At 37.9% G+C, this 16,648-nt stretch overlaps 1 protein-coding gene across 1 annotated transcript in view; it reads left to right on the top strand.

Annotated features, from left to right (window-relative positions):
- The first annotated feature begins 779 nt into the window (after positions 1-779).
- LOC120803802 overlaps positions 780-16,648 on the top strand; it is a 36,676-nt gene continuing 20,807 nt past the window's right edge. Inside the window, exons 1-7 of the mRNA XM_040152721.1 lie at positions 780-894; positions 4,079-4,132; positions 4,232-4,300; positions 4,420-5,614; positions 5,740-5,986; positions 6,235-6,507; positions 6,679-6,859. Of these exons, the coding sequence (XP_040008655.1) occupies positions 4,243-4,300; positions 4,420-5,614; positions 5,740-5,986; positions 6,235-6,507; positions 6,679-6,859 (1,954 nt within the window). The 5' untranslated portion in view covers positions 780-894; positions 4,079-4,132; positions 4,232-4,242. The remainder of the gene's footprint in view (positions 895-4,078; positions 4,133-4,231; positions 4,301-4,419; positions 5,615-5,739; positions 5,987-6,234; positions 6,508-6,678; positions 6,860-16,648) is intronic.

Raw genomic sequence — 16,648 nt, 5'->3', positions numbered from 1 at the left:
CTGTCTGAATTACAAAAATCGTAAACTTAATCTATATTAGGTCTAAATCTTTCCAACCCTGTTTTCTGGGTAAATCCAACGTAAAACCTTGAAGGACACTTCATTAACTTAATTGCTAGTGTAGTATTTCTGTTGGATACAGCAAACCTTTTTTTCACAGCATATCACCCAGAATAGAAGACCATAAGAGTTTTGCATCAGAAAATCAAATATGAGGATTTGATGCGTTTCTTTGTCAAACATGATAGTAAACTGAATAAGTTTGGGTTTTGGACTGCTGGTCAGAAAAATAAGACATTTGAAGACGTCGCCTTGGTCTATTGGAAATAATAATTTTCACTGTTTTCTGGCATGTTACAGACACAACAATCAATCGGCAAAACAATTTGCAGATTGATCAATAATAAAAAGTAGAGGTAGAAGTAGTTGCAGCTCTAATAACAATGTTAGTATGGTGTGACTGGGATACTTGTGAAGGAATCCTGAATATGACAGTATCACACTATTTTTATTTACCAACTGACCTAAAAAGACGATTTCATTGTCAAACCGTGAGCGATAAAACGGTGAAAACTGTTGTTTTATTATTTATCATTACTTTCTATGTAAAGTATGTGGTTAAATACTTAAGTCCAGGCTAAAAGAGCTGGCTTGTGAAAAGTTGGACAATTTTATTGGGAATTTTTTTTTTGCACAGAAACAAAAAATATTCAATAAAATATAAATAAAAACGATAAAAGATTAACAGATATTGTAACCACGGTGCTTTCAGCCCGTGACAACTTCTCGCGAGATTTACGTCTCAGCACTGCAGAGAAAATGGAAGGCTGTGCTAGCTAGCTAGCTAGCCGAGCGAATCCAACCGTAACTGGAAAATTGTCGTTTATACTGAAGGTATGATTCCTGTTTTCCTCACAGTGTCGGTGTACAAGCGTGCGACATTTGACTTTTGTGCTGGTATCTTTGGAGACTATTAGCTTCCCAGTGTATTGCTTTTAGTACCAGGTAGTGTAGAAGCTAGCGGTTAGCTAAACTAGCTCTAAAGAACAATGTCGGTCGCCACCAGAAACAAGACTCCTCTTCCCCCTCTACAGAAAAACCTTTTAGTGTTTGCAAAGGCGTTTCTTTTCTGCGCTTTTACAGCCGACTGGTGTCTGATAGTGAAATTAGTGAGGCCTGTCGTTTCGTTTCTGTTTAGCTAACGAATATTAGTTAAATATAGAGAGCAGGGACATTGTGGGTAGCCCACCCACTTCTCATTCCTGTTGATCAGTCTCTGAATAAATAAACCATTTGTTCTAGGTCGATTTCACTGTATTGACACCAAACATAACAGATGTAGAGCTGCACCGATTAGTCGATCGGTGATTATTTTGATAATCGACCAGTTGTTTCAGTCATTTTTTAAAAGCAAAAATGCCAAAAAATAAAATAAAAAAAAATTCTGGTTTAAGCTTCTCAAATGTGAGGATTTACAGCTTTTCTTTGTCATATGCACTCATTTGTCAGTTTATTAGGTACACCTAGCTAAAACTAATACAGTCTAATACAACAGCCCAGCAATAAATCTTACTTTCATGAAGGTTATAATGTTTAGTTTTGTTCAAACTGTGTTAGGGAGGTGTTGATCCAACTGAATGATATTCATTTTTGTTGGATTAGACTGCATTAGTTTTAGCTAGGTGTACCTAATAAACTGACTTCAGCGTTTAATATTATCTATCATTAGGATGGATGCTCATTCCTCTAATACATGTTCAAATGCATTCAATCGCTATTTCATTAAGGCCACCGACCTGAAACTAAAGGGGTCTAATACAATGCCCCCCTAATACTTTAATAAAGGTCATCATGTTTAGTTTTTTATGACACTGCTTTAGAGAAGTTTTGATTCAACTACTCTTGAACTGCATTATACTGAGAGGTGTTTCTAATAATTCAAGAGCGATAGTTTTTACAAAAACTGAACATTGCAGCATTCATGACAGTAGGATTTATTACCAGACTGTTGTATTAGACTGCATTAGTTTTACCTAGGTGTACCTACTAATAAAACTGACAACTGAGAGTATGACATACACTTAAGTACCTCTGGGTTTTTTGACTGTTGGTCAGACAAAATAAGTAAATTGAAGACATTCACTTGAGCTCCAAGCTGTTGTAAATGGCATTTTTTCACAATTGCTTTACTTTATTATAAAAAAAAAAATCATAGACTAATAGATTAATCAAGATTAAATCTAGAAAAAAATGGCAGATTAATTGATAATGAAAATAATTGAAAATAATAAAGCAAATATGTGCAAATCTAGGTCTTGACACAACAGCAGAATAACGTACTGTCAACACCAGTGGTGGAGGAAGCATTCAGATTTTTTACTTAAGTGAAAGTAACAACAGTCTAAATATACTCTATAACAATGGAAAGACCTGTGTTCAAAATTATACTTATGCAAAAGAACAGAAATATTATCAGCAAAATGTACAGTAAGTATGAAAGTAAAAGTACTTTTTCTGCAAAAAAACCCCTTTGAGTGATATACCATTATAAATGATATTTTTAAGTTGTTAATACTAATGTGTCAATACACAAGTAGCATTTTAGTGTTGTAGCGGGTTGAGGTTGGGTAAGTGTCTAGTTTGCTTTGAACCTAGGAGTCAGGCCCCTGCAAAGGGTCACAGTTTAAATCTGAAGGGTCATGAGATGGTAGGACAGAAGAAAAAAACTAAAGTTATGCAACACAAAAGTTTAAAAATTGTTCTCTAATCTTTTCTCTCTGTGAAATATTGGATGATTTTACATTTTTAGGCCACAAAAGTTATTTAAATGAAACCATCTGAGAAGTTTAGAAGGGAAATCTCTCCTTTGCTGTACTGCTAACAATTTTTAGACACCTCAAAAGTGACAAGGTGCATGGTTGGGAAACACTGATTTAATCTTTAAATGTGTTGTATTTTATAAGTTTATATTTTTTTTAAATGTAAAATCTTATTTTGGAAAGTAATAGTAGTTTTGAAGTAGCTATAGGTGTTAGAAAAATTTAGTGGGGTAAAAAATACAATATTTTCCTCTAAACTGTATTTGGTAGAGGTATAAAGTAGAACAAAATTGGAATATTCAAGCAAAACACAAGTAACTCAAAATTGTACTTCATTACAGTACTTGAATAAATATACTTTGTTACAGTTAGTCAGTGTCATTAATTTGATCAAACCCAACTGTTTAACCTTTCCCATTCATCCTCCATCTTGTGGCCCTGGTCATGTAGAGGGACTCTGTATCAAAATGTAGTTCTGTTATTTCACTTTATATTTGTTGCTCATTTGCTGTAATGTTGTGTTTTATCAAATGTCTTCAGTTTTTTTTCTGTGCCAAGCAATTAACACAAAGAAAACCTTGCTAAGATAGTCGTATTCCATCATAGGAGAACTGTAAGGCTGTAACCAACACTTATTTTGATTATCAATACATCTGACAATTAGTTTCTTCAATAATCAATAAATTGTTCAGTGAATAAAATGCCAGAAAATAGTGAAAAATAACCACCATGTCCTCTAAGAGGTCAATCTGTACATGGTCAAGGCTTATAAATGTGAATATACACTCAGTTACCAGTTTACAAGGTATATCTACTAAAAACAAATGCAAAGTCTAATCCAACAGTCCTACAATAAATGCTCAGTGTTGGTTGAAAAAATCCTGTTGAATTGTTGACTTTAAAGTAAAAACAGTTCAGCAGTAGTTGCATCAAAACTTCTCTGAAGCAGTGTCAACAAAAACGAAATATAACTTTTATTAAGGTATGATTTATTACAGGGGATGGTCTATTAGACCCCATTAGATTTAGGTTGATGTCTCTAATGAAATAGCAATTGAGAGCATATGTGCATGTATTACAGGTACGAGTTTTTGAATATAGTTTATTTTTTTAAATTAAACTTTCAAAATGGAATGACTGGCCATAAGTGCCATCACTCACAGCAGGCAGTATTTCTTAAACCATGTGTTTGTGGATTAATAATCACCCATAAGCTACTGTGAATGCTTTGGTTCATTTTCCCTCCCTAATTTACCCAGATACATGGAGAGACAAGTGAAGTGACACTTTGAATGTCCTCATTGGTTGTAGAGGTACCTTTGTTTTCTTCATTAAGGCTAATCCAATTTACCAATAGTTAATGTTACTTTAAGATTGTATAGTAACAAATTATATCCTCTGTGTTTTGACAGCCTTGTTACCTATGGATGTCAGTATGGACCCAGTGGAAGATAACAGTATCACAGATGATAATAATACAGGTAAAACAGATTCTTCAATCTATGAATTACTTCAGGGGAGAGACTCTAGCTGTAGATGGACATGAAAGAGATGTTGGTTCTCATGATGTTAATTTCTTTGTGTTCCTGTTTTTCTATAGAGGAACATACGAGCCAAGCAGAAGGGGCAGAGTCGAGTGTTAGGCCGACCCTGTCACAGGTTAAAAAGTCCTGGGGCTTCAGGCGGACAACCATTGCAAGAAGGGAGTTCATGGAAGAAGTTGGAGACCTAACACACAGCCCTCCTCTTGTACGGAGAGGCAGAAGTCGTCGAACCAACCAGACACCCCAGACCACTACAGAGACGCGCGCCACCCAGAAAGCTACGTGCACAACTAGGAGCGTTATAGATGATCTCGAGTGGTCTTCTCCATCCTCGCCTACATCAGAGGAGAGCAAGTCAGCCTCAGAAGTTTCTGTAGGAGGGAGCCTTGACCCCAGTTTATGGCAGGATTTTGGGTCTGCCTTCCACACTGCCTTCTCACTGCTTGGCGGGAATGAGGGCTTGTCAATGGCCATGCCAGATGCACTGGGAGCCCCTGACATTTTGGAAGCTACTGATGCCATCGAGGCCCTTCCTCCACAGCCAACAGATGAAACTGAGGTGCTTGATAATATGGAATCTGCTGATGACATGGAAATTTTGCAGCCGGTTGCTCCTGACAATGCTGCAGGAGGAGAAACAGATGAAGCTGTGTTGATCTCTAGTCAAGAAGAGGACAGTGATGAAATGACTCTGATACAAATTAAGGAGCAGCTGGCATCTAAAGCCAGGCAGGGAGACACAAGAGCTAGAGGGGGAAAGGGTGGAAGAGGAAAGGCCAGAGGAAGGGGTAGAGGCAGAGGAAGAGGTAGGGGAAAAGGGAGGGGAAGGGGCAGAGGGAGGGGCAGGGCAGTGGAGCTTCAGTCAGGCATTACAGATGATGTGGACGATGATGAGGTGATGTTTGTTAATGCATCTGAACAGCAGCAGCAGTTGCAAGAGGAGGAAATTGATCCACACAGTTGTGCTGAAATAGAGATATCACCTGCTCACTCTCATATCACCCTGAGTCCTGCACAGCAATCAAGCTCAGATTGCATAATCATAGACACTGATTTAGACCAGATTACTGATGTAACCCCTGGCCAGTATGATGATGCACCAGAGGAGGAGGAGGAGGAGGAGGAAGAGGAGGAGGAGAAGGAGGAGAAGAAAGACGATAAGAATGCAGAAGAGTATTCAAGCATATCGGACACTGAAGGTTATGACTCCAATGGTCTGTACTGCATCTGCCGACAAAAGCATAATAAAAGGTACATGATCATTGCTGGTTACAAGATCCGTTGGGGCTGTGCTGTTCTTTCGGAGGTTTGCATACCTGAACCATCTGTCAGTTTCACTTCCTCATTACTGCTTTTTTGTTCACTGCTGCTTTTAGGTTCATGATCTGCTGTGACAGTTGCCAGGAGTGGTTCCATGGCGACTGCGTTGGTATCAGTGAGACACAGGGCCGTAAAATGGAGAAGAAAGGGCAAGAGTATATCTGCCCCCCCTGCACGACCAAGAAGCAACTTCAGTCTGAGCCTTATCCTCAGCCAGAGCCTGAGCCTGGCTTTCCTGAATGCGTGACACTAAGTCCTTCTGGTGAAGAAGGGGAGGGGCGTGAGGAACAGCAAGCCCTCAAGGTTAAAATTTCATTTGGATTGCCAGTGATCTCCAGATGGCTCATTGGTCTTAGTCAGAATAAAAGAATAAAAATTGCTTTTCAGCTTGTTTGCAGCTGTAGTTAGTTTTTAGGTTGAAAATTTATCACTCCCGTGTGACCGTAACTATGTAATAAATCAACACAGTATATTATTTGCATTATTAGTCAATGGCTGATTTGCATTAAGGAAGTCTGCTCTCTGGGTCTAAGATGAGAATCGGTTTTCAGGAGACTGTGGTGGAGGTGGAGGAGGAGAGGGAGGAGGCTCCTGTGATGAGGCCAGAGCCTGAACCAGAAGCTGAGATGGAGACAGACAGCTCTCTTCCCCTGTGTATTGGACCCAGGTGCTCCAAACAAGCCCTACCGGACTCTGTTTACTGTGGCACTGACTGCATCCTTCAGCATGCTGCCGTCACTATGAAGACACTTTCTGGCCCTAAGGTGCCCAAGTCCAGAGGACGGACACAGAGAAAAGTTGCCACTGCCAGACCCACTGCAAAGGTAAGGTATTTAAACATGGAGACTGAGACAGATGTTTGAGGTGTATAGGTAATATTTATTTTTTTGGATGTTTTCCATAGTGTGTGTCTGATTTAATGTGAAACCAAAGTCTAAAACTCAAAAGCTTTAAGTAAGCTTTATTTCTGACCTGTGCAATTATTTTCATCACAGGGTCAGCGGTTGGGTAGGATGTCTAAGAGGTTAGCAGGAAAAGCTGAGGAAGAAGGTGAAGAGGAGGACATAAGGGAAGATGATGGAGGAAATAAGGAGGCTGCATCTCCATTAGCCTGTGACCCCAGTCTCACAGAAGTTCAGGCTACTTCCATACCATCATCTAAGTTATACACAGCGTGTATGTACCATTCACTACTCGTACACATTCAAATCATACAGCAGTTCAAACACTGTGCACAAATTGCCTCTATTGGCATTACAGATTTTCCTCCCTCTTTGAATCAGTGCAGTATTTTAAACAAGCATGCACACACTCATACACATACTCTCTCTCTCTGGGATGACTGATAAGTAGCAGGGGTCAGCAGTGGGTAAGTATGTTCACTTTTATAGTTCCTTTGCTGAATCTAAATGTCCAAAATGTTTTTCTGAAACAGTCTTGACTAGTCAGGATTCCAGTATTCAACAAAACACACTCATTTAACCCAGTCTCATAACTGGAAAACACTTAATGAACACCACGCCAACCGTGTGTGTGTAGGGTGGTGCTTGGTAGGCAGGGTGCTTTACCAGGTTTGGTATCCATTTGTTCAAACTCCGCTACCATGTTCAGTTTGCCTGAGGTCTTTTCCAAACTCAAAGGTTCTCCCTGAAAAACATACATGACAATAACTTAATGATGAACAAATGTTCAAAGAAGCTTTAGTTGGTAAAAAGGAAGGCTTAACACAATGTCACTTTTGGCAAGAGTCTCTTATTCTGGAAACATGCTTTGTACTATGAACCAAGCTGCCGGCCTGAATACTTCAACAGGACTTGAGAGTAAAGGTTTAGGGTCTGTTGGCCGACAGGAAGATGTTCACACATATATATATATCATATTAATAACTGAAAAAATCTTTATTTTTACATCATTGTCTCCAAAATCTTAACATCAGTTTTACCAACTTTAAAATCAGATATTCCAAAAAGTTTGAACTTCTAAACTCCCTTTGCAGATGTGTAGACATTTAGAGTCCTTGTGATAAGATTTTTTTTTTTTTTTTGTCAAACTGTTTGTCAAGAACGAACCTTGAAGATCAGTTAAAAGACACAACTATTACTTGCCACTGTGATTTTGGCTAAAGAGCTTTGCTAGGTGCTGGACAGAGGGTTATACATTGATAAAAAAGAAAAGCTTTGCGGATTCGGCTGGGCACACACTGTTTTATTACATACTAGATATTATACATAGCACAGTCTGCACACTTTATTGTATTACAGACTACATACGACATGCCTGAAGGAGGTCAATACCCAAGAGCTTGTGTTTATTAAAATGGAATACACATCTTAGTGAAGCTATTCTTTTAGACAAGGTCTTGAACCTCAAATCAAACACAGCTGAGTAAAGATTGTTGATTGACGCTTACCATTTTACAAAGTGGAAGAATAGCATTAACTTTTCTAAACAGTGATGACAGCATGCAACACATGTTTTCCAGGTGATGTGGAAAAGTAGGCTTCTTTTGTTAGTCAACCATATTAAAGACTGTGCGGACCTGCTATAGTTTTTCTACAGCTGATTCAACAGTAGAAAGTTAAAATCATAGCCACAGCACTCAGGATATCTTCCTCTGAGGCATCAAACTGAGAATCCCACACATCAAAACTTTCGCAACTCCTCAGTACCATTGAATACACTGGTTTTGGGAAGCCTCCTTTATGACGTTGTTGTGCTCTAACCTAATGGTTTTCTCTAAGTTGCTCATTTTTTAAAAGAAGGACCACAGTGTTGAAGTGCCAGGAAGTAAGGATGCAAAAGCTTTAAAAATGTAGGATTCATTTTGAAACAGCAGTTTGATGCCTCCAATACCTTGCTGATTTATTTTGGCAGTCGCATAAAAGGATGCGTGAGTGAATTGAACTAATTTCTGCACTTAATCCATGAAATGCACTTCATTACATACAACATACAACATGTTACAACTTTCCGTGCACCTGTGTCACGCTCAAACAACTTTCCAGGTCTGATATACCTGGAACACTTGTTTTTACATCAATTCTCTTGATGTTGCAACTTACCGTGCCTTAACCATCAACACTCAGCACACAAACACACACTCTTGGCCGTTACACATACACACCAATATTATATTGGATAGGATCCTGTATGAATAGAGACTGGGCATCTGGTATAGAGGAGGTGGAGGAGGAGGAGGAGGAGGAGGAAGAGGAAGAGGAGGAATTGACTTCTTGCTGCTGCAAAGACGCAGAGGGGACTTGAGGATTCATCAGTGCAGATGCTAGGAAAAGGTTCCACCCGGACTCCATTCAACAGTGAAAAGGAGATTTGTTGTCACATTTCCATGAAGATGATATTGAAGTGTCACGGGGCCTTCGTCAGTAAAATGCTCCATTCCTCAGAGAAAAGTCCTCATTGTACTGCAAATGAAGAAACCGCTTACAGTTCACCATACATGCCTACAAAGTCAAGAGATGAAGGAGTTGTGGGACTTTTGTGGAGGATAGGCATCTTTTTAGTAACTGAGTGCAGGAATAGTGTTTAAGGAAGTCTACTTGATTTACTCTTTATTTTCTTATAGATCAAACCACATGAATACACCCATACTTCTGACATTTTGAACCCGTATCCCCTTCAGATTTGCTTACACATTCAAATACACATCCATGTCTTCATATATTCGTACAAACAGTCAACAGCAAACATCATTTGTTGTTATAAAACATCTTTATTATTTTTTATAAAAATAATACTTTCTGTGGTTTCCTTTGAGCACTGACACTTATTATAACTAGTGCGGGACTTCAAATTTGCACAACAGAACAACTTCACCTACTCACTAATACACCGTACTTTCACTAACACCTTTACAGCATAAAGGTAAATACAACAGACAGCAGATTTGCTTTTTGTGTTATACTTCGTTGATTTGCTGCAGATACACATAAGCATAATGAAATGATAATGCTTCTTCAGTGAAATAATGGTTCCGATTTTTGCATTACTAATAGGTTTAGGTTAAAAAGAGCGCAGCAGGCACGTTTTTTTATTCCTCACTTCAATTCAGAAGTGTAAAACCTAAACATAATTATAAAAAATGCCATATTTCCAAAGTATTTTACAAATGTAACCTCAAACTTGACTGCTAGGAAAGAAACTGTAAAGGACCGCTAATGCTAACCAAAGAAGAAGAAAGAAAGACCCACATATTAAAGATTCCCTGTGGAGTGTTTGACCTCTACTACTGATATGGAGCTGTTTTTCTATTACGTGGTTCCTATTTAGTTTGTCTCAGACACACACACAGGCGCACATGCACCTGTGCACACGGGGTGATGCAAAGCACAGTCCGACCAATTGTTTCACACTATTCCTCTGATCAACAGGGAGCAGTAATACGCAAGTATGCTGCAATGCGCCAGAAAAGGCAGAGAAGAAGACTGCAAGCTAGTAAATATGGATGTAAATAATACTGGATTTAAAATATTTAAAAATCGGCTTTTTAAATGTTTTATGAGGAAGGAGAGGCATTCATCACATTTGTTAGACCCCAAGGATACACACAGTGTGTTTTGGTGAGTAACACTGAATGTAAACAACTTTTGTTTGTTTACAAAAAAGAAATCTCCACAGGGCACCTTTAAGTATGTGAAGTACTGGCAGCAAAACCTCCACATTTCTCTATATAGTCATACAAAACACAGAGACAACAGCAAACAACATCTAGGTTTTGCTATACTTATACTTTTTGTGGTTTGCCTTGAGCACTGAACCAGGTCAGCTTCCACTCCCCTTTTCCCAACCTGTACAACTAGTCAACTAGAGTGGAATTTCACTTTTTCAGTTCTATAAAATTCAATGATAATATTCTTTCAGCGAACTGAATGGTCAATATGTCAGTACCATGCAGCCCAGAAATTTGGCATCACTAATAAGTTTAGGTTGACAAAAGGCAGAAGGCGCATTGCCTTATCACTCACTTTAGTCTTGCGTAAAAATTGACACATAAAAATCGCTTTAGTAAATGTTGTGGACATATCTGAAGTCAAGTTTGACAGCTCGGAAAGGATTTATAAAGGACCCCTGCCCCTTCCCCAAATAGGAACACAAGTCCTGCATGTTAACTGTGTCACACATGAAGAGATGGTAGCAAAACAAGGCCAATGACAGTTAGGAGCCTGTTTCATGATGCAGGAAGCCAGGGTCTGATCGCTTCTTTCAGGTTTTGCTTAGCTCAGTTATCCAGTTAACTGGCTTAGTGGAACAGGCCCATTACACACAAAACTGAAACCTAAACTTTCATTCTTGTAAAGTCACAGCAAGGCCATATAGTATATTTTAATTAGCACCCAATTTTTATGTATTTAATTCTTCTAATCAAACATCTTGTATGTGAAATTGCCCGTGAAATTGCCCATGAAATCTTTTGCTGCCACCCCAGTAAAATGGGGGTGAACAAAATTTGCTTGTGGTGCTCAAACAATTTGACATTCAAAAAGACACAACAGCATGTATATTCAACGTCCCACATTTACTTTCTCCAATTCACACACCTGTTGTTAATAGAACTTCTTTCTAATAAAGTTGTTGTTCCACTGAAAAAAGCTTAGGTTACAGTTATTATTGGAGTGGTAGCATAAGTTTCAAAGATCATTTCAAAGTGTCATCAGACTTTTCACATAAGCTAAGGACTTGTGGATAAAAATATCAAAATACTAGGAGTTTGAATAAGTCTTGATATATGCTGATGGCAAAAAGAAATATATCACTACAATAAGATAAAAATAAAATAATGAAGATAAACAACAGGCAAACAAACCCAGTTGTCATACAGCAGTCCATCGGTACCCTGGGTGACCCCCTGTTGCAGCCGCCTCTGCTTGAGACCTCACGGAGCCAATGAGCCTCTGAATGTGCAGCTATGAGGTGCTAGACCCTAAGCTGCTGGCTGTTGGTAGGAAGAGGTGACGTCCCCAGCTGTTGTGTTGCAGGGTGCCTCACAGGTTCTCAATGGGGTTGGGGTCAGGAGATGTTACAGGCTGAGACAGCATCTGCTAACCAGCAGTCCTCATGGCAGATGTGGCCTGGTGAACAGAGGTTTTCTCCTGATGAACGGTGGCGTTGGCGCACATGATGAGTTGCTGCACAATCTCATCTCTGCAACACATGACATCATGGAACTCAGGAAACTAAGTGTGGCATTTATCTTAGAGCGATCTGAACTTTAAACTAGGGTATTTTTAAAAATGACACGAGTGCATATTTATCCTGCTGGACCTCAGAGAACTCCCATTGATCCTCAATGTCAATATCATGTCGCCAGTTTTGGTGCCTTTCTGTATTGCTGGTCGTAAAGCTTAAGACATATTTCTGTCAAACATACAACCTACAGCTATACTTCCCTATTTTTTTCCATTAGTATATATTGTAGAAAACACTATTTCCACATAGTCTCGGATAACAAATTTCCTTAATTTTTAGATGTTCAAAGTGACTAGTGCACCTTGACAAAACATAACCTTAAATAATCATTTTAAAAAAAACTAAGCAGATATAACCATTTCGTTTGGTTAAAGAAGATGAGCTGCACATGATGAATAGTCATGGGAATGAATGAGTTTTGTTCACCACATTGGAAAATGTGCATTTTCTAGATAGGATTTCCTAGAATAAATAATACTTATACAGGATAGTTTTTATTTTTTCTCATACACAAGCAAAAGTTTTGCATTCGAACGCCTACATCTGTGGGTTGAAAGTTTCCTTAAGTGATAACCACCCATCAGTTTTCCCACCTGTGTTTTTTAACTTTCACTATTAGTGGGGAGAAATGTAGAACAATCACACCACATCAAAAAATAACTTCACCCTTCAACAGATATCTTGCATAAAAACAAGACTGATCAAAGCGTCTATACAATAAGCAGTAAATGAATCTTTTTCTTTTTGCTTTTATTTTTCATTTTAGCAAGGGCCCATTTTTAGGATGTAGAGGGATATAGTTTGTTTTTAATCATCTACTTTGAGATTGTGATGGATTACAACAGAGCCAATATTGACTTTCCTCTTTATCTTGTCAAAAGAACAGCATGCCTTATTTTCGCTTCCAAGTGTTCCTGTATGTAAAGTATACCAGGAAATCATAACTACTTCTAGGTAATTGTCACTAAATTTAAGATTTCCTGATTCAAGTGTTGTTTTGGTGAAACACTCAGGATTGACTTTGCATTTTTTTAAACCTTTTTTTCATAATGACACTTGTTCCTAAAACATGGAAAGAAGACAACATGAAAACTAACAATTATGAAGCCTAAACGGCAGATAAGAATACTAAATGAAAGGAAGTCCAATGCAAATCGGTTCAGTAGTTTTTGTGTAAACTTGCTGACAAATAAACAAACAAACAAACAGACACGGGTGAAAACACAACCTCCTTGGCGGAGGTAATAGAGATAACAGTGCATAAGAAGTTATTGGGTAGTTCATACATCAAAACCACAGACAACTGATATTCAATTCATTTACTTAGAACCATAATCACTGTATTTTTTATATAGTTTTGGCTCGGAACAAAATGGAGTTGGGGGCATTTCGTCTAAACTGTCAGTGGGAGTTGTTTTTGCAAAAAGCAACTATTTTCTTCTTCATTGTCTTTGTCCTCTGCCTTTGGTTGAAATCTTGAACTTTATTTCCAGGATCACTGTCACACTTGACTCATGGGGAATCACGTTCTGCGTCACACAACACAAGCACACAATGATGCTCAACATGTTTGAAAAAGCCATGTTGGGCCGTGACTGGTCTGAAGTCACTGGAAGGGACAAAGTCTAATGTTCTGATACAGTCTTCCCACAATCTTTCCTGACAGTCTTGTCAGTTGTCTTAAATTACCGAATTATTTAAGACAACGGACAAATTTCCTGATTGCGGAAGCTCCAAACCAGCAGTTGTGACTTTTCAAATAATCAAAATTGTGTTGCTCTGTGCATATAATTTAATGGATTGTTCTGAGAGTTCCACAGTTTTATGATGGCAAGGTCATAAACTACATCAGGCAAAACCATTCGGTTCTGTGTGCAGCTCTCACTGCGTGCTGGTGTTTTGTCCATTTTTAAATTTTTTTTACATTTTTTTCTTTACTTCTGAAACAAACTCAGTGTCAGAGTTTCACCCCACTCCACTGAAGAAATGTCACAAGTACAATGCTTGCTTTGTGGTATTCAAACAACTTGCAAATGCCTAATCTTCTCATATATATGATGGTTTGGTGAGACGCTCTCTGAGTTCACTGGGATCACTTCCCATACGCAAACATTTGTTATCATGGTACATTACATTGGATTTCAGTATTACAGAGACCTTGAAGGTAACCTTTTGGTCTGTTTTTAGCCACAAGGTTAGACAAAATGTATCATTGAATGTATTATTGATTAAACTATTTCTATCTTAGTGTAAGTTTAATTTCCTTCAAGATTATACAGCAGGACTCCTTTTGTTGAGCTTGAGTTCAGTGTGACTGCATGATGTAGCGTATGTGGCATGAGAAAGGCATAAGATTTCTGTGATTTGGTTACAGTGTTCACAGCAGTAAAATGTTGGTCTTGGATATTAACTGATATTTGGCACTTTGGTTCAATGCATACTGGTAATCTTTAGCTTTGACAAGTATGAGAAGCGAGTTTAGAAAGAGTCTTATGTCAGAGAAAAACAGGTATTTACTATGAGAGGTGCTGCCAGTAATGTCAGGTTTTAGCTAAAATCTATCTTTAATTTTCGATTGGAGCTCCAAAAAGCTCTTTGTTGCATCTTAAATCTCATTACTACCGTTTCTCCATCTCATGCTCTCAAAGCTTGTATTCCCTCAGCATGTTTCTTTTCCAACACTTTTATCATTTCAGTACCTCAATGTCTCAAGCATTTAATCGTAAAACACGAGCACCCTCTACTGGCCAAACAAATAACATGCAGCTAAAGGGAAAACACTGCTGACATTCACAGTATTTCACAGTTTGTCAGAGATTATGCCGCTGTATTTTTTGTTTGTCCCTTGTGTAACTTCATAACAAATTAAGTAACTCAAAATATGTCTTACCAAATATTATTCTTAGACTTATCTCTGGAATTCTCATTTTCCACAAGAAATGTAGTTTAATATCAACTTTTAGTGTTGTTGAATTATAGAGAATTCAACACAATTATATGCCACAGTAGCTATTACAAAAATGTTTCACCATATTTGAAGTGTTTGCCGTGTTTTCTAAAGTTGTGAATTGTTCATGGAGTACATAAAATCCACTTAATATATCACCCACCAGTCATTTATGGCATAAATACATACAGTACTACCTCAAAACTTCACTTCAGTGTTTCTCAAAGCACCAACCAAGTATGTACCAACTATTCAGCTTGATGGATAATTGTGACTGCACTTTAAGTGCAGCATCTTGACAAATACAGACTCTCCTACTGTGATCTGTCCTTACAGTGAGTTGCCCCTGAGGTAAAATCCCCTGTAAACCACATGGCACGGTATATATTGTGACTCATATCGTCATGAACGGACTAATGGCTTGCCCTTTGAGAGTAAATAGGAGTCTAACCAACTTGTATTTCCTTGCTGTATTCCCTTCAGTGGCCTGTGTGGTGATGAAGTTTCTTATGCTCCCCACGTAAACCTGTTCTCAGCTAGCAAGGGAACAAAGATACAGGAATCAAAAGAAATTAAAACTGAAGAATCTGTCATTTTATAAAAGGTCACAGACACATTATTTAAAAGTCTTTTATAGAGAGATTTAGACAAGTGTTTGAAACAGTAATAAAATGAAGGAGAAAAAAAAATCACCAAGTTGTTAAAGGAAAGGTTCTACATTTTGGGAAAAAGACAAGATATTATGTGTTAATTACTGAGCTTTACAGCTGCTAGTAGGTTAATTTTGTTACCTTTGGACAAAGCCAGGCTAGCTGTTTCCCCCCGATAAGATAATGTTCAAGCTGCAGCCTAATATTTACCAGGTAGATATGAGAGTGGCATTGATTTCAGCTATATATGTAATGAATCACAGATTAAGATACTAAGTTATCAGGACTCCCTCACTTTTGTTAGAATAAGAGATTAGCTTAATTTGTTGGCACAATTTCAATTTTTACTTCACGTGCTGATAATTTAAGTTTTTAAAACCGAACAACACGTACGTGTTATTTATGCCAAAGAATATAAGTTGCAGTTCATACAGTGTAGCTCTCGGCAGGAAAGCAAATACATTTCCCAAAATGCCCAACTACGCCTCTATGGACAAACAGTTCAGTTAAAGTAAAAACACTGAAGAGATCCAGTTCAGGAGTCATCTGCCTCAGAGGGTGAAATGTCAACAGATTTTCATCCTGAATACTTAAGGTGTTTAGACAGTGAAATCACATGATGGCTTTATGTTTGAAAAAAAAAAAAAAATCCTGCAGACTATTGACGCTTTGTGGAAAAGCGTTTACATATGCTGAAAAACAGCTGGGGTTCTCACCTTGGAATGAGGATGTTTTATTTTATAAATATTAAATTGTCTAATATGTAATATTTACTGTCTATATTTTTTGTTTTAAAGTGGATTTTATCTAAAAATAACAGCCATCAGTGAAGTTTTCTTTTCTTTTTCAAAAGATCACATAAATCAAAGTCATGCATGTTTACAATTAACTTTGGGTTAATTAGAGCTGGAATGAAACTTTGAAATTGAAAAGCTTATTTATTTATTTATTTATTTATTTATGTCTGCACATTTGATAAGCTATAACCAGACACTTAACATTAAAACTAAGGAAAATAATAGAAACCTCCAGTACATTTTCACATACTGTAGTCATTGCCATTTTAGGTAAATATGTTAAAACATGCAAGCAACTGAGCAAATACAGAGCTAAAGTGAGAGAAATGGCGACCTTGTGGACCTTGATACCTTTTGTTGAAATCTT

This window comes from Xiphias gladius, chromosome 18 (assembly GCF_016859285.1).
Source record: "Xiphias gladius isolate SHS-SW01 ecotype Sanya breed wild chromosome 18, ASM1685928v1, whole genome shotgun sequence".
In the NCBI taxonomy this organism is placed as follows: Eukaryota; Metazoa; Chordata; class Actinopteri; order Istiophoriformes; family Xiphiidae; genus Xiphias; species Xiphias gladius.
Note: the sequence above shows the minus strand (reverse complement) of the source record. Positions and strands in the feature narration are given on the sequence as shown.